Consider the following 27,896-nt stretch of genomic DNA (forward strand, 5'->3'; position numbering starts at 1 on the left):
GATGTCAGGGCGTTTAATTTCAATTGCGTTGTAGCAGTTTTACAAATGTGCAGCAGTTTCGATTGATATATTTTCCGCTTTATCGTATGCACGATATTTGCCGCGGCCGCACTTGGCGAGTTAACCGAGTTATTTCCAATTAATCAATTAAAATTAACCGGGTTAAAAAATGTCTAGTGCGGCTGCGTATTTGGAGAGTTAACCGACTCTTAACCAGGTTAGCAGTTCCCATCGAAATTAATCAAAGAACAAAAGATTTTTTAACTGGGTTAGGTTAATTCTAAACTACCTTTCTGGGTCGTTTTAACCAGGTTAGTGGTTTCTTATCAGATTCAACTATTGTTTTATTTGTCAAATGTGTCAATCATCTCCATGTAAGAGAAGATATTCTTTTCCATCACACGCAAACATGGCGTTCGGACACAATTCGTGGCTTAATTCTATAATTTCCTTTGCTATTAAGGAAATCTAGAACCACCAGAGAAATGCGGATTATTTGACTCAGACAGGGCTCTCATGGTTCTGATGATCTCTTCCGTCTCTTCGCCGATTCCTTGAAAAAACGTGCACTTGAAGGCCTTGAAGGCGATTTCGATATGTCGATGAGCCTTAGAACGACTGCTGAAGATTAACATATTCGAAACAACTGGGCTTGAAGTTTGCGTAAAACGCATTCGGAAAAAATAGAGCGGTGTAAGCCGAGAATGCATTGAAATAAATCTTAAAAGCAGGGGAAGAAATGAGCAAGTAATAAAATTATCATGAAAGCCGGTCGCTTTTGCTTGTTTTCAAATAGCATCACTTCAGTCTGGTCTGATCGTAATGCGGCCGCTAAAAATATTTAACCGAGTTAGTTTTGGTAACCATACTTTAACCTAGTTAAGTTTTTAATCGGGTTTCTAAAAAATTAACCCAGTTAACTCTCAAGTGCGGCCGCAGCCAATAACTTTTTTGGAAGAAAATGTACTTGGCTCCATTGCTTTAGGAAACCAGCCGCCAGTATAATGCAGTTCTTTCCCTTTTAGCTTTAGAATTTCTTTACGGATAGACGTGTGTTAAAATAAAGTACTCTCTATTCAACAATAAATTATATCTATTACTTTGCTTTTAAAGGCTTAAACGTTATTTTATATTGAAAGAAAATATCAGACCGACCGGATAATACAATGGGACCTACATTTACCAGAAAGTAACTATTTGGAATGGTGTAGATTATTGTCAGTTACCAGTATGTATTTTGTATTGTTCGTTGCATGTTCATCACACATGCCAATACAAGAAGCGGGGCTAACATCAAGTGAACCTAGGCCTTCTTGCGGTTAGCTTCTCCATAGTTTTTCGCGCACGCTTTCAGCTTCTTGCTTTTAGTTCCGTAAAGATAGCAACAAAACGAAGAAAAAGGCAACTGGTTTAAAATGGGACGATAAAATCAATGTTTGTTTCTGATCGGCAAATTTGTAAGCAGCAAGTCAGTGATTTTTGAAAAAAGATTATTAAGTTCCTAGCAAATGTTTAAAATAATTTCTCATGGATTTAAGATTGGCGCACCAGAGATTTGCCATACTACAAGCGACTGATCGATAATACTCTAATCAGACCTGGTCTTTATTTAAGAAAAAGATGCAATCGTTATTGTCGCTTGACGCGTGCCAACATTAATATTATAGTACAAAATCGAACATCAGGTACAAGTTATTGTAGAATGAAGTGCACGTGAAAACAGCCAGGCACAGATTCTTTGTATCAGGTTTGCCTTATGATTTTAATAAAAGCTGCTTTTCTGAGGTGAGACGTCTGTTTTAAGACCATGACTGATGTAAGCTTTCCTTTCGTTGGAGACATTTACCTTGAAGCATGCATCTGGTAACGAGTTGATGAAAAGGAAGATTACCGAGTTAATTTAGTTTTAGCCCGTTTAAGCTCCACAACAAAAAAGTGACGATGCGACTATAAAATTAGAAGAGCGTTATTAAGGTAGAATTTAATCGAAAATTGCAATGAAATTACATTCTCAGCTTAAACTTAAACTACGTTTCCTTTGAAAGAAGCCTTTCTGCGTTTTAAAACAACGTTTTAAAACAGCGCGTATCGATTTAACCGACGCGAAATAAGTACAGTCAACTCTCGTTATAACGGACACGCTCGGGGCGTTGTTTAGTGTCCGTTATAGCGAGAGTCCGTAATAGCGGGAGTCATTTCCAGTCAAACCTCTTTCGCCGGAGATCTGAATTTTGCCCGTAATAGCGAGTGTCCGCAATAGTGGGGTGTCGGCAAGGCGAGAGTTGACTGTAAAAGTTTGTTAGAAAGTTTAGAATAGGGCATAAATTGCTGCAAACCAAGATGTAATAAATTGCTATTCTTTGTTCAAATCTTATTCTATAACGAAAATAGGAGGAAGGACGTTTTCCCATGTTTTTCAATGGGGAAGATATTGCAGGTGGTTCTCTTTGCAGTTTATGGTTTCTACCTTTGATCTTTACGCCATATTAAGTGAAATGCTAGTTGAAAGAATGAAAAAGAAGGAGAAAGGAAAAGAAAGATATTGGATCGAACAGCTTACAATAGCACAGTCTTGAATTTAAGGCGATAAATCTAGTTAACTTACAATTGAAAGGATGTTAGGAAACAGGATCTTCATTGTCTTATGGTGAGTGCCGACATTAATATTTAACCGTTCGCAAATATCAATTTTTCTAAAACAAGAGCTATGACTGATAACTATATTTATTTAGTCTAAAAGAAAAGATATTTTACTTGGTGGCATATTTCATATCTGAGGATTAAAACTGAACAATGTCTTAGTTTAATGGAAATGATCCACTTAAGTTGATTTTCTGAAGGAAATTAATCGAACTTGCACCTCATAAATACGTACTTGTGGAGCCAAGACCATAAAATGATTTTACCACTTCTTTAGGGTATCTGATGTAAGAAAGAGTTTAATGTCAATTACAGTCAACTCTCGTTATAGCGGACACGCTCGGGGCGTTGTTTAGTGTCCGTTATAGCGAGAGTCCGTAATAGCGGGAGTCATTTCCAGCCAAACCTCTTTCGCCGGGGATCTCAGTGAATTTTGTCCGTAATAGCGAGTGTCCGCAATAGCGGGGTGTCGGCAAGGCGAGAGTTGACTGTAAAAGTTTGTTAGAAAGTTTAGAATAGGGCATAAATTGCTGCAAACCAAGATGTAATAAATTGCTATTCTTTGTTCAAATCTTATTCTATAACGAAAATAGGAGGAAAGACGTTTTCCCATGTTTTTCAATGGGGAAGATATTGCAGGTGGTTCTCTTTGCAGTTTATGGTTTCTACCTTTGATCTTTAAGCCATATTAAGTGATATGCTAGTTGAAAGAATGAAAAAGAAGGAGAAAGGAAAAGAAAGATATTGGATCGAACAGCTTACAATAGCACAGTCTTGAATTTAAGGCGATAAATCTAGTTAACTTACAATTGAAAGGATGTTAGGAAACAGGATCTTCATTGTCTTATGGTGGGTGCCGACATTAATATTTAACCGTTCGCAAATATCAATTTTTCTAAAACAAGAGCTATGACTGATAACTATATTTATTTAGTCTAAAAGATAAGATATTTTACTTGGTGGCATATTTCATATCTGAGGATTAAAACTGAACAATGTCTTATTTTAATGGAAATGATCCACTTAAGTTGATTTTCTGAAGGAAATTAATCGAACTTGCACCTCATAAATACGTACTTGTGGAGCCAAGACCATAAAATGATTTTACCACTTTTTAGGGTATCTGATGAGGAAAGAGTTTAATGTCAATTACAGTCAACTCTCGTTATAACGGACACGCTTGGGGCGTTGTTTAGTGTCCGTTATAGCGAGAGTCCGTAATAGCGGGAGTCATTTCCAGCCAAACCTCTTTCGCCGGGGATCTGAATTTTGTCCGTAATAGCGAGTGTCCGCAATAGCGGGGTGTCGGCAAGGCGAGAGTTGACTGTAAAAGTTTGTTAGAAAGTTTAGAATAGGGCATAAATTGCTGCAAACCAAGATGTAATAAATTGCTATTCTTTGTTCAAATCTTATTCTATAACGAAAATAGGAGGAAAGACGTTTTCCCATGTTTTTCAATGGGGAAGATATTGCAGGTGGTTCTCTTTGCAGTTTATGGTTTCTACCTTTGATCTTTAAGCCATATTAAGTGATATGCTAGTTGAAAGAATGAAAAAGAAGGAGAAAGGAAAAGAAAGATATTGGATCGAACAGCTTACAATAGCACAGTCTTGAATTTAAAGGCGATAAATCTAGTTAACTTACAATTGAAAGGATGTTAGGAAACAGGATCTTCATTGTCTTATGGTGGGTGCCGACATTTATATTTAACCGTTCGCAAATATCAATTTTTCTAAAACAAGAGCTATGACTGATAACTATATTTATTTAGTCTAAAAGAAAAGATATTTTACTTGGTGGCATATTTCATATCTGAGGATTAAAACTGAACAATGTCTTAGTTTAATGGAAATGATCCACTTAAGTTGATTTTCTGAAGGAAATTAATCGAACTTGCACCTCATAAATACGTACTTGTGGAGCCAAGACCATAAAATGATTTTACCACTTCTTTAGGGTATCTGATGTAAGAAAGAGTTTAATGTCAATTACAGTCAACTCTCGTTATAGCGGACACGCTCGGGGCGTTGTTTAGTGTCCGTTATAGCGAGAGTCCGTAATAGCGGGAGTCATTTCCAGCCAAACCTCTTTCGCCGGGGATCTCAGTGAATTTTGTCCGTAATAGCGAGTGTCCGCAATAGCGGGGTGTCGGCAAGGCGAGAGTTGACTGTAAAAGTTTGTTAGAAAGTTTAGAATAGGGCATAAATTGCTGCAAACCAAGATGTAATAAATTGCTATTCTTTGTTCAAATCTTATTCTATAACGAAAATAGGAGGAAAGACGTTTTCCCATGTTTTTCAATGGGGAAGATATTGCAGGTGGTTCTCTTTGCAGTTTATGGTTTCTACCTTTGATCTTTAAGCCATATTAAGTGATATGCTAGTTGAAAGAATGAAAAAGAAGGGGAAAGGAAAAGAAAGATATTGGATCGAACAGCTTACAATAGCACAGTCTTGAATTTAAAGGCGATAAATCTAGTTAACTTACAATTGAAAGGATGTTAGGAAACAGGATCTTCATTGTCTTATGGTGGGTGCCGACATTTATATTTAACCGTTCGCAAATATCAATTTTTCTAAAACAAGAGCTATGACTGATAACTATATTTATTTAGTCTAAAAGAAAAGATATTTTACTTGGTGGCATATTTCATATCTGAGGATTAAAACTGAACAATGTCTTAGTTTAATGGAAATGATCCACTTAAGTTGATTTTCTGAAGGAAATTAATCGAACTTGCACCTCATAAATACGTACTTGTGGAGCCAAGACCATAAAATGATTTTACCACTTCTTTAGGGTATCTGATGTAGGAAAGAGTTTAATGTCAATTACAGTCAACTCTCGTTGTAACGGACACGCTTGGGGCGTTGTTTAGTGTCCGTTATAGCGAGAGTCCGTAATAGCGGGAGTCATTTCCAGTCAAACCTCTTTCGCCGGGGATCTAAATTTTGTCCGTAATACAACTTTTACAAATTTGCAGCTGTTTGGTTGATTTTTTCCGCTTTATCGTATATGCTTGAGATAATTTCACGTGTACACTAAATGTTGCTATTTTTCTTACTTTGTACTTGGTTACAACGCTTTGCGACTTTTTTCGACGAGCAATGTATTATGTAAACCAGCCACAAATATAATGCAATATCTTTCCCATTTTGTTTTGTAAATGGGTCCTTATTTAAGAAAAAGGATACAAAGTTAAGGAAGGACCATCGTTATTGTCTTTTGATGCGTGCTAACATTAATATTTCAGCACGAAAAACATCATCGGTTACAAGCAATGCCAGAATAAAGGCGTTTGAGAAAAAAACCAAAGGGGTAAAAATCTGGGAAAATATTCTCTTCTGTTACCATATTTGATCTCTGAATTTAAATTTTCAAAATATACTTTCTTTTAACTCTTGGTTTCTAAGTGACGTTATTACCGCCATTTTAGTGGTCATTGACAAAACATTTCTAATTAGCTTCTTTTGTTTGTTCCAAGCCACGCTACTGTCATTTGGATCTCTCCCAGTCTTGATTGGGTGCAAACCATGAACGATCGAACTTTCGACCGCATCACCTAACTGCTGTGTAAAGAACAAAGAAACCAATGACCTGAACGATTTGAAAATGACATCAGTTACCTATAACTGATGAGGTAATTTTAATTTACAAGTTTCAGAGAAAAGAAATTTCGTTTTGTCCAAGGTCTATTTTGGTGACATCGTTGTTTACGATGGCCATGGTGGAGGCACGATAGCTTACTGTTAACAGAATATTTCTGAGGCACAAAGCATTGCTTTTCAAAGGTAATTAATTTTCTTTTAAAATAATCCACCTAACCACACATTTTTTTGTAGTTGAAGTTGCAATTTTGTACCAATATTTTGGCACATTGTGATTTAGCCAGTGAATGATAAAATAAGTTGCTAGATACAAGAGGTATTTCGCTAGAAAGTTTAACATTTTGACGCTTGACGTCTTTTTAAACAGTCCACAGGCTATAAACATGAAACGAAAATTGTCCTTTCGATCGAAACTAAAACTCTAGATTTATGTTTAAATCTACTGTTCGAAATAGAGAAAAATTGTCATGGAAGAAAGATCTCTCTTGTGTTTGTTAAAAAGAAGTAAATTCTTCTTTAACAGATGCTAACCGAAGTTGTAAACGTATTAAACTGATCTGTGTTTTTTTACTTTACACAAGAGCACATTTACATCAGTACAAAAATATACAAAATTGACCATGTTACACGTTTTATTTAATACCTCTAAAGCTATTTACAGCATTGAAGACTTCAATATCTCATTTGAGAGGGCAGAAAATTTACTTTCTAGAAAAAATATAATATTTTACATGAAAACTTACAACGTCTCAAAAAGTATTGGAATAACAAGAATTTAGTAAAAATATTATGGAAAATTTTGTTAAAACCAAAATAGGGCAGAAATGATCCACTGTCGAATTGTTGAGGTAAAAACAAACATTTTCCTTGTTCTAAGACCAAACCTATACTGAAAACCGAAAAGAAAAAGACCAAAGCTGAAATTAACTACAAATTATTTACTACCTGCCTTCCACGCAGTAGCGATTTCAGTCACCATAGCAACGGCTAGTCAAAGATGGAATTACGCGTCCTACTTGAATTTGCATAATCGCTTCAAAACACGTTTAAATGAAATTATTTCAGCTTTACATTCCCAGAAACGACGGAAGACACATTATTTATGATAAAGGTGGGGGTTTTAACATAAAAAACGGCGATGCGAGGAGTATTTAGTCGCATTTTGACGAACATGTGTTCGTATGCGAACAGGCTCAAAACACGTGCGAAGCAACACGAAAGATCATTTACCTCAATTTTCTCTTCCAATTACGAGCTAACTGTCCAAATTATTTTCTTCTACCCTTGAAAAACCTTTCTGATCATCTTCACGCTCAAAGACTATCTTCGGAGGCTTTTTAAAAGCTGCCAAAGTCAACTCGCGCTCTAGCTCGCTTGAGGCCACCATGCTGTTCGGAAATTTCACGTTTTCAAAAAATCCGTCATGTAAAGCCAATTTAAGTGTCCTAGCCCACACTCGCTGTGTAATTGGCTAATTCTATCAGCATCCTGTGTGCCAAATTCGGGGAAAACGGAAGTAACGTAATTTTTTTGCGATTTTTTTTCGTTATGGGTCACTCATGACCCCATAGACATAGGATCTGAGATTAAAGAGTCAAAAACCTTTTTGCTTTGTTCAGTAGCATAAAAGCACAGCAAACTTTCCTGGGACAATGTTTCATTTTCTCTTATTTTCGTTGCCGCTCCAAAACACGAAATAAGACTAAATGCCCAATTAGGTTTTCTTTGTCCTCATCCTCAGTGCCATCGTAATATCCTTTTCTAAGAGTTTTTGGTACACTCGTCTTTTTGTTTTACATTTTGAAGCAAACACATACACTTAAATAGAGAAACATAAACGTCGAAAAGATTATTAACTTACTTAAAAGTCAGGGGGAGATTCTTCGGTGATGAAAAAAGATATAAAAATGTATCGGTTTGAAAACCCAAATTATAATATTTTACTTACTAACCGGACCGTTTCGTTTCTTAAGAGGTGTGGCGGGTGGTGTCCTTAAGAGTTGATGTTCCATTATACTTGTTTCCATTTTATGTTTCTTAGGCTTGCCATAAACTTCTTAGATTTTATTAAGGCAAGGGGAAGTTTAAAATGACAAAATAACGACTGGAATCAACATACACGACAAGGAATTTATTAAATAAAAGGCGCTCCATACTAGGCATGAATAGATTGTGCTAGTAAATTCAGCAAAAGTTGCTTCACAATATACCAAAAAGTTGCTCTAAAGTTGCTCAAATACCAAAAAGTTGCCACCAAAATTTAGAAAAGTTGCTTGCTCTCTAGAGTCGTTTTGACGTGAATTTTGCGTTTTCTTGAAATTGAAGCGCTTGCAGGTATTAGACTTGCCCCAGCGTCTATGGCAACCTCAATGGGGTCAATGTCTGAATTATTTCCATTTTCGTCCTCTAAAATTTCATCTGATTGCGATGCCATAAGTGACTCGGACTTCAGCAAATACCAAGATGGCCGTCGGCAGGCTCCATGTTGCAGCGAATAAAACCAGTTTTAATAAAATCCTTCGAAATGAAACTACCTTTTACGGTTTGGATCGGTTTTATATCAATTTGTTGCTCAAAAGTTGCCAAGGAAGGTAAAAGTTGCCCTAGGTTGCTGGTACTACAAAAAGTTGCTCAAAAAGCTAAAAGTTGCTCAAAAGTTGCCGAGCACAATCTATTTATGCCTACTCCATACTGTCTTATATTACGTTTAAGCAGTTAGAGCACCTGACAGGAAATATCGGGAATCGCTGGACAGGCTCAAAAAAAAAAATGAAAATCCTGAAGAACCCTTTTAGATAATTGCCTTCGAAATGGCTACTGCAACACTCTGAAAATCTATAGTTTTCGAGAAATATGGAACACGAACTTTTTTGCCTCATTAATTATGCCTAAATTACTGTGAAATTTGGCCAAATTCTATATTCGTCTGTATTTAGGTATTTCAACGCTAGAAAACACGAAAATTGTGAAAAAAAAGTGGTTCTCTCCTGCTTTCTAGAAAGGGTAATTTTAAAAGTTCTGGCGTATATTTAAGAGTTTCAGCACCATTTGAATAATTGCCATCTAATCTTAATGTGAAGATGATGAGCCGTTTCAGATGGTTAAAATGCAACTTGATATGTTCGACGTCAACCAAAATTGCATGTGTTAAAGTACGATCCTCATACTATAAAAATCTGAACTAAGACACCTGGGCATTTAATGCTTGCACTGGAAAAATTGAAAGTTTCCTATCCGCTGTTGTCAAATTTGCATTATATTTATTTTTACGGCAACTTCTTTAGCTTAGTGATCCGTATGGATGAGTTCCACTTGGAAGCTAGTGCTCAATGAAGAGGCGCAAAATGAATCAGGAAAATTGTTCGACCAATTTTGTTTTGTGCTTTTACACTGGTAATTAAAGCGAAGTACTGACAAATCTTAGTGACAAGATCACTTGAGTGGCGTCACGCCAACACAGCCTGTTCGTAATTTTATTATTCAGATGATAAGAATTCATGTTACTCATTATTTGTGTCTTTTCATAGCCTTTTAATTATCAATAACCAAATGAATCACTTAGCGGAACAAGTAAAACAGAATAGACTAAATGTGTGAGTTACATTTTGGACAGCACTGTTCCCGAAAAAATAAGACCTTGATGATCTCAATTAAAAGTTAGAAAATAAACTGTTACACGTTTAATCTGAAGTATTCTAATTCAAAGTTATCAAAAACATATTACCGTGACATTGATCACGTGAAAATGTACAGTGCGAGTACTCTAACCGAGCCAATAGACCATTTGCATTATGACGTAAAAGCGCAAAGACTTTTGGTAGTTGTAGTTAAGTTCGCGGGAAAAAACCATTTCTGCCTTATGATTGGCTAAGGGCAGCCAAGTGTGAAGGTGGACATCCAGGACTTTTTTTTTATCTGAAGTTGAGCTGCCAAGTTTACCCTCTTTGTCGCTTCGAAATTTGTTTATACATTTCTTTTTTCAGTTCCCTGTTAAAAATATAGAAAACAGGATGATAGCTTTGGAATGAAAATTGACTGAGTTCTGTGTTTTAACCAAGACAGTCAAATGTTGTTCGTGTTCAAGTAAGTGTACGTTGTGTGGCGGAGTTGACTTGGTAGAAATTCATTCATCGCGGCCGACAACTTCTCTTCGTAAATAATTTTAGCCTAATATCACAGCTTCAAAACATCGCGCACTGGGAACAGATTGCTTGAAAGGACGAGTTTAGGATATAACTAAATTTGTGTGGAATCAAGTGAAAGCAAGGCAAGCCATTGACTTTGTCCATCATCTATTTTTAGACGTTCAACAAACGATCGCTTCCATCGATCGCAGGTGAATTAATTCTTCACTGAAAAGCTTAGAAAATTTACCATTCATCATGATTGCTCGGCGGGACGATCAGTTTAATTTATTTTTACAGCGAGACAGAGAAAAGAGTCAAATAATTTTCCTCGTTCAATCGAGCTTCATCCGATCATCGATGAATCATGAAGGGTCAATCATAAAGGATTTTCAAACTACCCTGTGCAGGTGAATGCAGATTTAATATTTGTTTTTATCTTAAAACTGTATTTCTATTTTCGTCAAATTAGAACTGTAATTGCAATATTCGTTAACAAAGAAGTTTTCTTGTTTTTGTGCTGGAAATGTCAACTCGTGGAGTAGCAGTTGTGCGGAGTTTTAATCCGAGCGAGGGCCGTGCGAGCAAATATAATTTTATTTCCATAATCTTGTTGATGAACGATTACTTGTGAGACTCGAATGGTTAGCCTCGAAGATTTTTACCAGTGTAGACATCATGTACTGTACTTCCCCATGTTTAGAAAGGGTAAAACATTGCTTCGTATATTATTTGAAAATACCTGGCAAGCAAAAGTTTTAAGGATTGAATTAAATAACCGCGCGGACTCGAGTGGAGGAAACACTCGTTGAAACTTCACTACAAAACGCAACCTAGCAAATATACAATTTCTTGCATAACTTTTTTTCCATTTTAACGGACTTGGTTTTATACTGAGAGGTTGCTTTTTCCGCTTTAAATGAAGCCACAGGGATGTCTTCTTCGGCGAGAGTAATTTTCTTTACCTCTATCACGATTTTCTTGGGCAAGCGGGCTTGATGACGATTCAAAATTTCCCGCGAACCTAACTACAACTACCAGAACTCCTTGCGCTTTTACGTCATAATGCAAATGGTCTATTGGAAGAAACGTGACAATCAAAACGTTAATAGAGAACAAAGGATGGCGAATTTTCGCAAACGAACCAAAAACGTTGAAGAAAGTAAAAGATAGTTCTACAGCAAAACTCAAAAGCCCCCCAAAATTGCGAAAGATACGGACCTCTCGGAACACTTGGTATTTTTTGATCGGTTAACTTCCATCCTGTGAGGCGCGGTGGCCTAATGGTTAGCGCGCCGGACTCCGGATCGAGCGATTCGGGCTCGAGACCTGGCCGGGGTCGCTGCATGTGTTGTGTTCTTGGGAAAGACACTTTACTCTCATAGTGCCTCTCTCCAGCCAGGTGTATAAATGGGCACTAGCGAAGTAATGCTGGGGGTACCCTGCGATGGACTAGCATCCCATTCAGGGGGAGTAGAAATATTCCTAGCCGCTTAATGCTACCGAAATTGGAATAAGCTCCGGCATTATGGGCCGCATGGCTCGAGGCTTCCTTTTTTAATTTCCATCCTAAATTTTGCACGGTTTTAAACGGTTGCCTTTTTGTAGCCACAAAAAGTATTTTCAAGCTAAGTTTTTCGAGTAAAAAGTGATATTTATAATTAACTTTCCCACGAAGTATGGGATCTGTAGAGTATAGAGCTAATTTGAGAAAGGTTGTCGGGAAAAAGCACAAAAGTGCACGCGACAAGACCGAAAGGTCTGGTCTGGGTATTCACTTGAGTTTTGCATATTGGCCTAGAGGGAATGTACAAGTTTTTGTATTTTTGCACGTGAAGGTTTTGTTTTTTCCTCTCAGGACGCCTTTTTCTGTCACATGTGTCTGAGTCTTGAAATTTTTTTTAAAATTCAGCATGACTAAAAGTATCCTTTTTCTACATGCCTTAAGAGAAAGAAATCGTGCAAATTCGCGTTTGTCAGTATTCAGCACGTGCAGTGGTTTTCTTCCACCCATAGTACCTGTCGGTCTTGTCGCGTGCGCTTTTGTGCTTTTTACGACAACCTTTCGCGAATTAGCTGTTTACAATATAGCGGAGTCGATAGTAAAACAGACTTACATTATTTTGCCTTCACCTGGTTACAGGTTTCAAAATTGTGTTTTAGAGCTGTTACCTAAATGCTTTAACGTCATTTGGTCTGCTTTCGAAAAAGATAACCATCCATTGTTCTCAAAATGAATGAATGGGAGGGGTCGGCTTAAAACGTTTGGCGTGATGGCAAGTAAAAGAGACAGGCCAAACACGACTCCCATTGGTCGAGATTTGCAATTGTAAACCTTCTAAGTTTTGTTCTAACGAGTATATCCTTTCACCACCTCCCTTTTCTGTACGAAAGGATGGGAGGGTCTTTAAGTATTTCTCTTAACACTGGTTAATTCTCTTATAAGGTGCCACTTTTTCATAAGAATATTCTTAAGATAAGGCACAGAAAGGCGATATTCTGTTACGAAAGGTAGAATTCTTTTGCGCGTCTTTTGTTTATTTTGTAGAGCCGTCAGTCTTTCGCTAAATTTAACTTCTGAAAGAATCATCTCCGAAAGGTTATCTAGACAACCCCTCGCCCGCAGTCTCAATTGTGTAATGTTTTCTTCAAAAGTTTTCTTTGAAGAATTTGTTCTAAGAAGTCTAAGGGATTCGCCTTTAGTGAGAGTGGCAGGAGGGGAATTCTGTGTATTGAAATGACTCTGCGCACGTCGTGAATAGATTCTCTCTTAAATCTTTCGCCCTTGTAAACACATATATCCAGAAAAGTGAGCTCTGTATCTGAAACCTCAGCCGTAAATTTAATGGTCGGATTGTGATTGTTAGCTAGTTCTAGGAACACGTCTATGTTTGTTTGTCTATGTTCCATAGGGAAAATATATCATCAATATATCTTTTCCAGACCAGTGGTTTGTTAGAGCTATTGAGAATGATTTCTGTCTCTATTACGCTCATAAAAAGGTTGGCAAATGCTACTACAACCCTTGTGCCAATGGCTGTGCCATGCGTCTGGAGATAGTGTGGAGTCTGCGACCAATTGACAATTGATATTGTAGTTAGTAGCATAACCCAGTTAAAATTTGCCAGAGAAAAAATATTGTGGAATTTTTTGTACGTGTTTTAACATAAAGTGATAGCTCTACAAGAGACTGGTCAATTGTGCATTTAGAGGATTGTTGATAAGCTACTTTATGTAATTAAGAACGGAAAAGAGTTGCATTCAACACTTGGTTCATAATGTGAAATTTTAAATACTCTTAAATTGATGAAGCTTTCACAGATGACAGGTGGTCTTGCTCTAGCAGATAATTTTACCCCGTGAAAATAACTGTTAGTTTCAGATTTACTAAGATACTCATTAAGGTGATATCATCCAGCAAGAGGTAAATGACTTCTTGTCTTTCATGCTCAGTCAAAGCATGGTCCGACAGGGCTTGTTTATGCTATTTGAGTACAGCAACAATCGGCAAAAGGGCAAAGCTCTAAAACCAAAGCAAATCAAAGCTCTGAAAATAAGCAAAAAGGGATTTTCCTTGAGTAACTTTTGGCTTTTTCAGAGATTTCGGCACAATAACCTTACCTGTGAGGTACCGTCATTGTCTTTAGTCGTTGCATCCACAGTACCGTAAACGAAATTAGGGCCACCCGAAGAGAACTTTTTTTTTGACTAATTTGCTTGTTAAAGCAAAATAGTAAGAGTAGTGGGCAATGAAGGCACTCTCCTACCGAATTTTTGTTAACTCTCATAGGACTGTTTTAATTTCAGGGGAAAATTTTAATTTCTCAAGGAAATACTTTCGCTGTGGGGGATAAAAAACGTCACTCAATAGGAATGCGTCAGCACTTCCGATCCCGAAGTGTTATCTACTGAAAGCGAGATAAATAAAGTTGCTGGGTGTGTCCTTTTTTCGATTTAATGCGTTTGTTATCTATGGAAAGCAATATCTCGATGACCTATACAAAAGCTCGTCATCTAGCCTTTTGCAAATTAAAGGTAACAATTTTTTTAAAGATGCCATTCATCGATTGAATCGCTTAGTTTTAACATGCTGAAAAGCTGCTGCGAATCTTCATTGTCATGTCAGAGGATACATGTATTGGGCAATGCGATTTTCTATTGTTGCATACTGTAGTGACACTGAGATTCTTAAGGCTCGTCACGCAATCCAAAAGAACGTCTGCGTAGGATAAAAGGCTTTCATAATAACGTCTATTTATAAAATCGTATGTCTAAGCAGAAATTTGCAGCCAGCCGATAATCACGGAAACACCGTCATTTAGTCCGTTTTATGTACTTGCTATACTGCCTTTTGCTCGTCGCTTATAAAGGAAGAGGTTTACTGACGGAAACGGTTTTTTTAAAACTGTACCGCAATGTGGACAATGTGCCTCTGATGAAATGCAAATAAATAGACAAAGGTTTATGGAGCAAAGTGGCAGTCAATCTTTAAGGTCGCGCGGGACCCTTGCTCATTAATAAATCATTAGCCAAATTTCTTGACGGAGTGCTATCTTGTAAAGCTTTAATTCACTACATTTTGAACACTGATTCCTCTAAAATTTAACAAGGATATTCGGGGATGATGGAATTACATCATGATTGTCCTTATACTGAGAGATGATCGTTTCTGTGATGTTACAAGCCCTTAAAAGTTTAACTGCAGATAATGCGATTTTGTGTCCAAGTTTTCAGCTAGCACAGCGCACCGAATTAAATGATTATATATCCCAGTGATAAATCATAACCTCTTTTGTGCTATGGCTAGAAGAATTTCGATTTCAAAAACTGCTACAAGTTAATGGCTTCTAAGAGAGCAAAAATGAAATTAAATTTGAAACGTGCTATCTTCATTTTGAGAAGGAAATTTAAAAATTCGCTCTAGTCATAGCACAATAGAGTACATCAAGTTTATGTTCCTCGCGAATCAACTCTTGAAATTCTATATCGGCGGAGAAAACTTGACACAAAATTGCAGGTTTTGAGGCTTCCGAAGACCTTCCGAATCAATGTTTACAACAACGTGTGATATATTCAAAGCTGTGAATCTAATTATGATAATTCCCTATGTTCCAGCGCACGTGGCACAAAGCTGAGAACAATTACTAGTAATTACTTGTACAAAAGAGTTTAAAAACAAACATTCTCATGAATATTTCGTTTGTTGTCGGCTTCAGTCGTCCGGCAGTTCGTGCATACTCTTTAAATAAATACATACTAATGACTGCAAGGGTCCTGCGCGACCTTAAGACCGGTTTTCCTGTTGATTTAATGCATCGCAAAACGCTTTCAACATTAACATTTCCCTTACTCATACCTCATGCAAAATAGTCGGTATCTCCAAGAGATCTTTGATTTTATCTCTGTTCTTATCTATAACGATCAAAAAGTTATTTACTGAACCGAACATTGGAAAGGAAGCAAGGGGATACACGGCCCACTTTTAGGTGGAGAAAATGCCCGATGTTTAAAGTATATTAATTTTTTTTCTTTCGTATCAATCACACAAACTCGAATTATTTTTATGTTACTATATTTGCAGAGAGGCTTTGAAGATACCTTTTCAAGAAAGCATTCTAGGATGATCGCCGCAAAGTGCACAATATTTATTGTCGTCATTCTTTTTGGCATCGGCGCGACAGAGAAGGATTCCAAATGGGCCAAAAAGCTTCAAGATGTTCTTCAGACGAGAGATTCATTTATCGAAAATCTTGATAAGGTCAAGAATGAACCAAGTGCGCAAAATGTGGAAGATCTTATTGCTGTTCTGGGAGAGGTTTCATCACAGCTCACAGGGATCGATAACCTCGACTTGTCTTCTGTGGAAGATGACCGCGCTTTACTAAAAGGACTTATAAATCAGCCTGAAGAACCCATTGTAACGAAGTTCTTTCAGAGTAAGAACCTTAAAGCAAATTATGAAAAACGTGGACTTGGATTTATCTTGAGGACGCTACGAGCACATTACGACTATCAGTGCATCGCCATCCTTCTTTCACCACCCTCACCACAACCAGCTGAAGTCCCCATACCCATTGATGTCATGTGCTCTCGTGTAAAGGAGGATCTGGGGCAGGAAGACAAGTTCATCTTTTCAACAGACAAAATTTGCAACAACATTAAAAACTGCGCTGGAACCCAAACACCGCATCCATATGGCGACTCGGACGGTACGAGCGCAAAAGATGCTTGTACAAAGGACAATCGTTGTGACGTGGCAAAAGCACTGCCGATGATGGGAGCCTTGCTGTGGTACAAGATCAGTGCTTTCATAGCAAAGAGTTTTTGCAGCAATTCACTCGGAAGACCAGAAAAGTCAGCTTTAAAGACGAACCTTGGAGAGATCGAAAGAATGGCAAACTTGATTATGGCATATGGAAGCACTTTTTACTGGAGTGATTTTTTCAGAAAAGCTGTTGAAGAAAACGCTTTCTCCAATCTAGAAAGAGCCATGTCTCTAGTCGAGGAGAGGAAAAATGCGCTCGGGCATGTATCCTTAGCCTGCATCGATCTTCAAGCAGACGATATGTGTGCTGTTGGAAGCATTTACAAAGCCTTTCAGTCATTAAAGAAAATCAAGTTGGACCGACTTAATCCTCCAAAAACACGTAATTTGCGATTATATTCAAGAATCGATCATGCAAAAATGCTCGAGATCCAGACTGACGCTTTAACAAACATTAATCTTCTAGGAAAGATCGGACAACTTGACGCAAATCTTAAAGCTTCTGTTAAAGGAATTTCAAATTACTTCGACGGTCTTGCTAGATACGATCAGGCCATTGCCCAAGCTGACGTTACGTTCCTGAAGGATAAATTAAAGGAATTTGATGGCAAGGCTACAACACTGTCCGCCAAGGTGGAAAAAGACATAAAAGATGCCATGACAGCCTTGTTAGTTACTCAAGCAGCTCAAGTAATAGAAGAAAGCACTATACTGGGACTTAAGATTGCCGAACATGCAAACCCCTTGAAAGTGATCTTTGGTGGAGTAGAGGCTGGTGACATCTACGAGCAAACAGCAGAAGTCGCACGATCGTTACAGGAGCTTGCAAGAGGTTCTGCTCTTATGGCTAATTTAAAAAGTGTGTACGAAGACATGTCCGGCCTGGCAAAAGACTTCAAAGATAACGCAGATCAGATTTCCAACTTAGACAAGATGGTGGAAGCCATTACAAAGAACACGATTGAAGACATTGGCTTTGATGCAGATAAGTTTATTAAGGGATACGGAGATTACACTCCCAAGGTCAGTAAAGCTCGTCTTGCCAAGAATGATGCTCTTTGGGCGGCGTTTAAAGGATCGACTTGTGATCTATTGTTTGGCGCACAAGGCGTTGGTGCTTCTGTTAGTCAGGGTGTGGTAGGAGGGATGCTGTTGTGTGAAAGACTAGAAGGAACCCTAGCGGAGTTTGCTGCGTTAAGAGAGAACATATTCGATTTTCAGTTTGACCTTGTTGATGCATTGGCTCGAGTTGTTCGTGGCAACGTGGCAAGGAAGCTGGCACAATCCATAACTGCGGGAGATGACCTTCTTGATGCCAGTCAGCTTATGCTGGGTTTCTTCATGGCTCAATACCGGCTGCAGTCCCATGCAAGTCTGTACTGCGACAAACTAGAGTACCTGAATCAGGGTGAGACAGTTACTAGATGTTCATTGAACCCAAACAAGAAGATTTGTGTATCCACTGGATATTTTTCGAAAAGTGACATTGATGACATCATTACTTGTAATCCAGACCCAACATACGATAGAGATGTGAGGTTTGTTTACATACCAACTCGTCCCCAATCTGATGGCGACACAGCCTATATCAATCTCCCTTCTTTGGCAAAAGGCAATCCTGTCACGTTCCGGATACCCGCAGACAGAGCATGGTTGAGGAAATATAACTGGTTGGCCCGTGGAGAGACCTTAGCACCATATGTGGAGAGCTTCAAGTTGTACCTTCCGCTCAAAGAGTATAAAACAGGAAGTGACAAAGAACATTCAAGAACCCGCATTGAGTTGACTTCGGTTGCAGGAAGCTCATTTGGTGAAAGAACTGGCGTAGTGTACAACGTACCCTTTGAACACAGCAAGTATATCACAATATACACCCAAGGGTATGATCGATGCCCAAACGGAAAAGAAACGGACAATCCTTACAGCCTTTGCAACAATCTTCCCAAGATCTGCGACACTAATACCCGAGTACCTCCAATCACGAAAACTATTATGCCAACTATTCTATCAACATGGAAGCTCAGTTACACTATAGAGTCTGGGGAAAGAGATCTGACATGGAATGCTCCAAATCCTGCCACAGATATTCTGATCATCGGAAAAGTAAAGCTCCGTTTCCTCCCTAATCCGAATCTAAAGAAAAGGCGAGTCTTATGGCATCACGAAGATATGGCATTTGGATGCTGTACCGGTAATGAATACAGACCAGAATGGAGGGATAAAGCCTGCGTTCCATGTCCGTCCAAGCCTCCAGGCCCTACCAATTCAGTTAGTAATCTGAGAGGATACTACTGCGAAAAGGGTGAAGAAGATGTGGCAAAGAACCCGCCCGAGAGCTAAAATACCTTTGTCAACGACTCAGAGTTCAAGATGAAAAAAAAAATCTTCAATAAAATATTGAGTAAATGGATGAATAAATGGCTGAATTATTAAATGAAAAAGTGTTGTAACCTTTTAAATTTTTTTTGGCAAATGTGCCATACCGTTTTCCAACGTATTTGTTAGATTGTAAGCAATATGATGTATTTAAGGGACAGTTGAATTTCCCAGATGTTAACTGAATTGTTGCAATTTGAATAATAGTATGAGCAAAATGTATTTCTTATGGCACTGTGTTTGTCGAACATAGATGTGACAGTAACAGGCAAATTGTGGATGCCAGTGATTAAACAGTGTTTAACCGAAATACAGTATGTCCACTTTTGAAATTTCTTTAGTTACATCTACGATTGGCAGACCAAACGGATTTTTTCTCCATTCCTAACCCCAACCACCGCTTTCCTCCAAGATATAATTATTTCAGTAATTATTGTGAAATGTCTTCGTTCCTTTGTTCCTTTCTTAATTCGCATGTGTACTGGGTACAGAAATTCTTTTTGTCGGTTGTAATTCAAAATGAGACCAATCAAAATTCTCACTACTGAAAGTTGTAAGAGCTGCATATGAGTTCCTTCTACAATTCCCTGCCACCACACCCGCCCCACCCCCAAAAATCAACGGCCTAACAGTAATTTATGTTTCTTCTCCTCGTTGTAAACAATTGATGTCATCAGTGAAACGGAAGAGCATCAGTTTCACTGTGGATTCCAGCGATAGTCTCGGTGTTGGCTCTCCTGTGAAAAAAAATTTTTTGGCACGTGAATATAGATAGGTGTGCAGATCTCTAGTAACCTATGCAAGCACTTGTGCTGAAAGGTATTAAGTTTGGCCTCATCACCTTTTGCCATCCTTCATGATTCAGATCCATTCAACAACACAGCTTCTACATTGGGCTTAAATAACGCTTCAACTCTAATTAATTAAAAATCAAATTAGAGATGAGTCTTTTCTAAGTGTTACATTTTTTCTTCTGACCTCACCTCTGCCTCATTTTGCTTCAGAATAAAGTTTGTTCTTGTTTAACGAACGGGTTGCCATGATTTTGTTGAAGCTCATTTAATTTATGTTATTTTGTTTTCTGAAGTTCTTTAGGAGTCTCGCTTTTCTCACACCCTCGGAGGTTGAAGGGCCAAAGGAAAGTCTTCACATTTAAACTGAGTGGGCTTTAGCTGTTAATGGTAACAAAACGGCTTGTAATCATTAACGATTGACGATTTGTTTAAAACAGAATTAATAACAAAATAAAAATGGAAATATACAGTGACGTTTCCACAGAGTAGCTCTTCATCCACTGTTCTTGGTCGAATTGGAATTTAGAAGCGTTATTTTCCCTTTGCTCACCCGTTAAAATACAATTATTCCACACAAATTCATCTCATTTAGATCATTTTACTAGTATTGCTTAAGATGGATGCTTTACAACCTCTACTGAAGCATTTATTTTTAAGTACTGTTGTTATATAGAAAGCAACCTAAAGAAACGAGACAAAAAGAAAAATTTAAACAAAGCTTGTCCTTCCCTACGTCCTCCCCTTTTCTTGCATGCAATCTGTAATGCAAAGAATATTTATTTCAGTCAGAACTAAACATTACTGACACCATTGAGATACATGCATTTGTATATGGAAATGATAATGATAATGATGTAAGCTTCCTGAAGGACACGTGTTTTATAAATGGTGTGATTCTAAGGGCCGAAACACACTGCGCAGTAAATCGAATGTCACGAGGACAAGTCACTACGACATGACCCTTCGTGTGACATGGTGCATTTTTGAGAAAATCTTTGTCGCTGCAAGTAAAAGCACAAAACAACTGGCTTGAATTCTTGCGACTGTTCACAGCGAGAAAATGAGCGAAAGCAGCGTTGTCAGAGCATGTGTATACTTCTGAAAGAAGTCTCTTTAAGTTCAAAAATATAAAATTAACCAATGTCTTTTTCCCATCATCCCTCAGAAACGAATGCAAGGTTGCGACTGAACATGTGGCAGATAAATAACCTTAGCAATCCGAGGATTTTAACCATTCAGCATAGAATGTTAGCACAACTAATATGCTAATCTAGTACTATTAAAAATAGATCCCGGTTGGAAAAAAATACACGTACAGACTAGGGAAAAAGGCTACTCCAAAAATTAGCTGTGTGTGCACTGAACTAGTGTCTTGTCGCAACAATTTGTTTTGGAAGCAGTACACACGGAGCGACTTGTATCGCAGTGACTTGTAAAATTATAACTAGTATGTTTGCAAAGTGAATTTTTCTCAGCACAGATAACAGCCATCATTTGAAAAAAACATTGCAAAAACTCCGCCACGTTGGCAGTGGTAAAGCTAAGCAGTAATAATTTCCTGTTACGTAAATTTATTATGTAACAATGCTTATATGACAAATTTATTTGATCGTGTAGATGAGACAGCAATTATTTGTCAGATTCCATAGTTTAGTGCGCCAGTAATGATCTTGGGCAGAAGAGATACGCGCGCGCATGCGCAGCGCTCAGTTGGGAGCTTAGGAGATTGGGGACCACAAATGCTGATCGAAACAATAATTATTTGCCACAAGTTATATGGCGAGTTGTCTACACGAGTAATTTTCGTATGTGACAACTTTTACTGACACATAAAAGCTAACACATGTACACCAGCTTGTCAACAAATATATTCGTTACATAAAAATTGGCCAATTTTTCTCATCTACTCGATACACGAGCAAATAAAAAATTGTCACCTGACAATTGTCACATACAAATTGTCCGTGTAAACTAGGCTTAATTAGTTGGACATACCTTAGCCAGTTGACTGTTCAGGACTAAGTGCAATGTTTGCAGCTCTTGGGGCAGTTTAACTTTAGGTAATTTGCATACCAACCATTTTTGCACAACCCATCCGAAGACCACTTTTCACAGTGAGGCAGGTGATCCTTGCATGCCGTGTCTGTGGGTGCAACTAAAGATATATGTTATCTTAAAGTGGCTTTCATAAGTCAGATTTTCCTGTTTTTTGCATTCTTTTGCACCACTGCATAACTGCATAACTGCTATCTATCTATCTATCTATCTATCTATCTATCTATCTATCTATCTATCTATCTATCTATCTATCTATCTATCTATCTATCTATCTATCTATCTATCTATCTATCTATCTATCTATCTAATAACTTTTAGAACAAATGTCTGTTTTCTGTCAAACAAATTGAGGACCCCGCAACCTAAAAATAGGGTGCCATAGCACTGTCAAAAGTGGTTAAAGATACCCCATATTTGACATTCAAAACAAAATCCCAATTTCCTTACCAGCTGGTGACTTCGCCGTAGCGTTTGTTCCTATTCTTTACCTTTTTTTCTGGGACAAATCGTTAGGCTGTCTCAACATGACGACCTTAGCCCTCAAAAATTCTTTCCAGGAGGTCTTTTGATCTTGTACTTGTCACCCCATGCATGCCAAAAAATGTGAAATGATACCGGACCGAGCTAGGATCTGTTTCTTGTTTTTGGAATGTCACGCAGTTTCTGCTTTTGCGGTTTCGAAAGGTGAAATGAATAGCACTGTTACCAATTTTAAACAATTTTAAACACGTTTCCATTGCATTTTTTGTGACATGTTTCTCACTGCACTGCAAAACTCGTATGGATGAATGCGAAACCAGAAAGCGATACAAGTTTGTGCAAAAGTTTCGTCTAATAAACGAAAACAGATTGGGCATTTTCGTCAAATTATTACTGTTGCCGGGTTAATTTATTCTGGCGGAAAAAACGATTAAACCATAGTTACTAACTATGATTAAACGCAATTCGCAAACAGCGAGTCTCCCCCCCCCTCCCCCCGTTTATCCACGATGAAAGCAAGACAAACACCTCACATGGGTTAGTTGTTTTTTTTTTTTAAGTGGAATTCCATAAGGAACTCAGCACTCAAGTAAGACAGAATAATCGAACACGAGGTCAATATGCTGCCCACAGATAACATAAAGCCCATAAGGAACTCAAACCCCAGTAAGAAAAAATAATCCAGCGCCAGGGTTGATATGCTGCTCTCAGATAAGATTTGTTCCAAAAGGAACTCATTCCCCAAGTAAGACAGAATAACCCAGCACGAGGTCAATATGCTGCCCTGCAGATAACATGAGTCCCATAAGGAACTCACTACTTTAATAAGACAGAATATTCCAGCATGAGGACAATATGCTGACCTCAGATAGCATGAGTTCCATAAGAAACTCATCACCCAAGTAAGACAGAATAATATAGAATAATATGCAGCCCTTACATAACATAAGTTCCAAAAACCTCACTACCAAGTTAGACAAAATAATCTAGTACGAGGTCAATATGCTGCCCTCGTATAATATGAGCTCAATGAGGAACTTGCCAGCCAAGAAATGCAGAATAATCTAGCACGACTCAGGTCAGTATGCTGAGCTGACATGCAGATAACATGATTCCATAAGAAGCTCCCCGCCCAAGTAAGTAAAGCAGAATACTCTTAAGCACGAAGTCAATATGCCGCTCACAGATAACATGTGTTCCATAAGGAACTCACTACCTTAATAAGACAGAATATTCCAGCATTAGGACAATATGCTGCCCTCAGATAGCATTAGTTCCAAAAGAAACTCACCACCCAAGTAAGACAGAAAAATATAGAATAATATGCAGCCCTTAGATAACATTAGTTCCAAAAAACTCACTACCCAAGTTAGACAAAAAAATCAGTACAAGGTCAATATGCTACCCTCATATAATACGAGGTCAATAAGGAACTCGCCAGCCAAGTAATGCAGAATAATTTAGCACGAGGTCAATATGCTGACCTCACATATAAGGAGTTTCATAAGAAACACAAAGCCCAAGTAAGACAGAGAACCAAGAGAAAAAGAAGAAGAATAAAGCACGAGGTCAATATGCTGACCTCAGTTAACATGAGTTACATAAAGGACTCACCGCCCCAGTAACACATAATATTCCATCACGACGTGAATATGCTGAATTTAGATAACATGAGTTCCATAAGGAACTCATCACACAAGAGGTCAATATCCAGCTCTAAGATAAGATGAGTTCCATAAGGAACTCGCTACTCAAGTAAGACAGAATATTCCAGCATGAGATCAATATGCCGACTTCAGATACTGTATGCAATGTTTTTTTTATTCTTTGTTTGTAACTTAATAACGGTAAATGTTACAGTTAGACTGGTCTTGATGAAACAGAGGATTTTGCGGGGACTTAGCCCTCTGAGCAAGCGACTGCATCAATACCTTACCAAGGAACATGGTGTTTAATGGTGATCTTGCGTCACTCGCTTTCAGGCAGAACTTATAGTTATTACAAAGAGAACAACTGTCAAAAACGAGTTGGGGCCAATATTGTTTCGACAACTTAGTTTGATTGATTTAAGCTAAGCTTATAGAGAAAATGATAAGGATGTTACTTTTTTCACTCTTTCTTTCCTGACCATTTCTTATTCGAAGCCTTTGTTCTAAGAGCAGGTGAAAAACACCTAAGATTGTGTTGTTTCAATATCTACCTTTTCACCAAAAATATATCGTAACATAGATCCTGATGTAGACGAAAAATTTAGACCACAGTCAATATCGATTTAACAAATCAAGTTCGTGATTTTTTTTTCTTGCCCAAGAACACAACTTAAAAAACTCCTTCAGGGATCGAGCTCGAACTGTTGGATGCGGAGTCCATCGGGGTCGCATCGTCCAGACAGATTGCGTATTTTCTGTATTGTTTAAAAAAAAAAAAAGAGATACCCTTTTAATCTTACCTGAGACACATTGTGGCTTCATCTTAGTGGTGTAGATCCAGTCAACAAGTCTGCTGATGCGAGCAAAAACGGAGAACGTTGAGCCAGCTCTACACCAGTGGTCTCCCCAACTAACAGCTCCTCTTAAAATCCAACGTCCCGACTCTTTGCAGACAAATGGTCCTCCACTGTCACCATGGCAACCACTGACCACACTATTTCCACCATAACCCGCACACACCATAGTTTCGTCGTCCACTGCGGCTGGCAAATTGATGTTTCCCGCTGCACAGGTCATATAATCAACAACTGGCATCTTGGCTTCCTGAAGAACGTCAGAAAATGGAGTATAGCTAACTGTCGTGGGTCGTGGGTCGTGGGTGGAAGTCGTGGGTCGTGGGTGTGGGTAAAGTCGTGGGTGTGGGTAAAAGTTGTGGGTAACAAAAAAAACTAAAATAAATTTAAAAAATTAAAATAAAGTAAAAATATTAAAGAAATAAGTATTATGAAATGGAGCATGATCAGTGCTTAGAGGTTTGCGATCAGATTGATCGCTCACAAGTGGACTCAAACTAAGGATCTCTGGCAGTTGTGGTAATGTTAACGAAAAGTTCCGAAGCCGTCTGAAGCCGTCTCAACACTGATTTACAAGGTCTCTTCTCTGAGTAAAAACAGCGGAAGAAAGGAGTCATAAATACAATATTCACATGGAAGTTAATATTAAATTTCATTTTATTCCGAGCTGCGATTAGCATTTCGTCCTTGCACACTTTCCCCAAACAAGGAACACCCCGAAACACCCCTGCAACCCTTACGTAAAGCGTCGCTCAAGATGCAGTACGTATTTTTTATCTAGTCCGCAGCCCATAGCCCGCGTTTTACACCTCAGTCCGTGATTTTTAACCCATTTAACTAATCAATTTAAATAATAGTAATACTACGTGCTCGTTATAAAAAAAACAATAATTTGGAAGAGGTAGGCGCAAAATTATTTGCAGTGCGTCAGGCGACTGTTCATAAGAAAGCTTTCGCAAAAGCTCTCACGCTAAGCTCTCGCAATTCCAAGTGTGTAATAGATTGTAGTAAAAATGCTGGCTGCAACATTTCCGAGTCCGAATCGCACATCTTGTCGCTTTGGCCAACAAGCGAGGCCATTACATCAGTCTAATTAGTAAACAAACCAGAAGTGTCCTTTTGTAATCACAAATGGAACCATCAAAATTTCCCACGGAAAAAATGCCGCTCAGTCTACAACGCACAATGTCACGCAATAATTAAAAGTCACCGTTCTTGTGGGGTGGGGGAGTGTGCGAGCGCGCAATGCTAATCGCAACTCAGAATAAAATGGAATTTCTATTAATTGCCAAGTGAATGTTGTATTTACTGCATGACTCTTTTCTTCCGCTGTTCTTTTCTCAGACAAGAGGCTTCGCAAATGTTGGGACTTCAGACGGATTCGGAACTTTTCGTTAACATTACCACAACTACCAGAGATCTTTAGTTTGAGTCCATTTGTGAGCGATCAATCTGATCGCAAACCTCTAAGCACTGATCATGCTCCATTTCATAATACTTATTTCTTTAATATTTTTACTTTATTTTAATTTTTTAAATTTATTTTAGTCTTTTTTGTTACCCACGACTTTTACCCACACCCACGACTTTACCCACACCCACGACCCACGACCCACGACAGTTAGCTATACTCCAGAAAATGTGGAGTTTGACGAAGTTTTACCCCAGCCTTCATGTGAGAAAAAAGAGCACCACAGCAATTAAGGAATGCACTGTTTCTGTGCTGCAACCTTTTTTAAGAGGGAGCGCTGAATATTTCTTCCTGGGCTTGGGGCGAGTGGACTAACAGACTAGGGAGTTCGAGTCAGGTTGAGCAACGAGGGAGAGGGTAGGCGAAGGGGAAGAGCTGTCAAACGCAGGAAATAAATAATAAAGATAGTAAATTTTAAGCTCGGTGATAAATAATGAAGATGAATTGTCCAACAATGACACCAGCATGGGACAAAGAAAAAATCTGAGTCCCCGACGGGAATCAACCCATGGCCTATCAGATATCGAATACTACAAACCTGATGATTTCGTCATTGCTGATCCTAGCAGTATGCAGGACGCGTGTCACATATCAACCTAGTAAATGGCCTAGCTCACCACGAGACTCTCGTTACCCAGTTGGTTAGAGCGCCCAACTAGTATCAGGGAGGTAATGGGTTTTTTTGTCAGGGACTCACATATTATCTTTGTCCCATGCGCGTGTTATTGTTGAACAATTTATCCTCATTAAGTGTTTTATCTCTTTCTTTGCTTTCTCCTTCCCACTCTCTTCACTCGCGTTCTCGAATTCAAGCGCTTCACTCAGTGTTCCTTAACAGAAGTATTGTATTAGATCTATCGAGACTCACCAGTGATAAAACACTCTGTTGCTATAGCAACTCGTTGTCCTTGACTTGGAAGACAAGCTGGCCAGACTTTTCCAGGCTTGAATTTGGCAGGTCTTGCCAGCTTTACCAACGCAACGTCGAAGCCATACCCACTAATAATATACTGCCCATGTATTATTATGCATTAAAACCTAAGGGCGCTTTCCATTTGTCAGAACTGGAGACCTGAATTTCGTTGCTAGTCAGATTTGTCCTGTCATATCAGTCAACACATAAATATTATGCATTGTTATAGCAGATTTATGAGGAAATCTCGTGGAAAGCGAGGCACATTTCAAAACCACCGGACCGGCCGGCCAAATCTGACAAATAAAAAGCGCTCTAAGTTACACTTTCTCTTTGTTTAAATTGCATGTTTTAAACTTTGCGTGGGTAAAACATATGTTCGTGAGAGTCATGATCAGCCTTATACGGAAACTTGTCCCTGTGGTGCAAAAAAAAAATGACTGATATAGGTAAATTAAGCTGTCAGAGATCCATTTAGGTATTAATGTACTGTTTTGGTGCTATAAGACAGAATAACATTACGACGTCGAATAGGTACATAATTTTTTCCCATTCCTATTAGAACAGTGACAACATGAAAAAGAGCTACAACGCAACAGAAGACAATATTTGGGTGAACTTGTCATTGAAGTAGCTCTTTAACATCACTGAACGAGTCAACGCC

General features: G+C 38.3%; 2 protein-coding genes across 3 annotated transcripts in view; one reads left to right on the forward strand and one right to left on the reverse strand.

The window, feature by feature from the left end:
* The window catches only part of LOC144656782 (uncharacterized), a 34,505-nt gene extending 15,182 nt beyond the window's left edge, over positions 1–19,323 (forward strand). The window contains exons 1-2 of one of the 2 annotated variants that reach the window (XM_078517021.1): positions 6,328–6,431; positions 15,954–19,323. In XM_078517021.1, coding sequence (XP_078373147.1) covers positions 15,993–18,977 — 2,985 coding nt within the window. In that variant the 5' untranslated portion in view covers positions 6,328–6,431; positions 15,954–15,992 and the 3' untranslated portion in view covers positions 18,978–19,323. Of the gene's footprint in view, positions 1–6,327; positions 6,432–15,953 lie in introns of those variants that run through there. The other variant, XM_078517020.1, reaches the window with a different exon arrangement.
* A 2,502-nt stretch (positions 19,324–21,825) lies between these two features.
* Positions 21,826–27,335, reverse strand: LOC144656051 (chymotrypsin-like elastase family member 2A; the record flags this gene model as incomplete). Its single annotated transcript, XM_078516279.1, has 4 exons — positions 21,826–21,950; positions 24,795–25,124; positions 26,491–26,517; positions 27,188–27,335. Coding segments are annotated over 4 exons (630 nt in total), but the record flags the coding sequence as incomplete, so codon positions are not given.
* Between the last annotated feature and the right edge of the window lie 561 nt (positions 27,336–27,896).

The sequence above is a fragment of the Oculina patagonica genome, chromosome 6 (genome assembly GCF_052425735.1).
Source record: "Oculina patagonica isolate OP01 chromosome 6, crgOcupat, whole genome shotgun sequence".
In the NCBI taxonomy this organism is placed as follows: Eukaryota; Metazoa; Cnidaria; class Anthozoa; order Scleractinia; family Oculinidae; genus Oculina; species Oculina patagonica.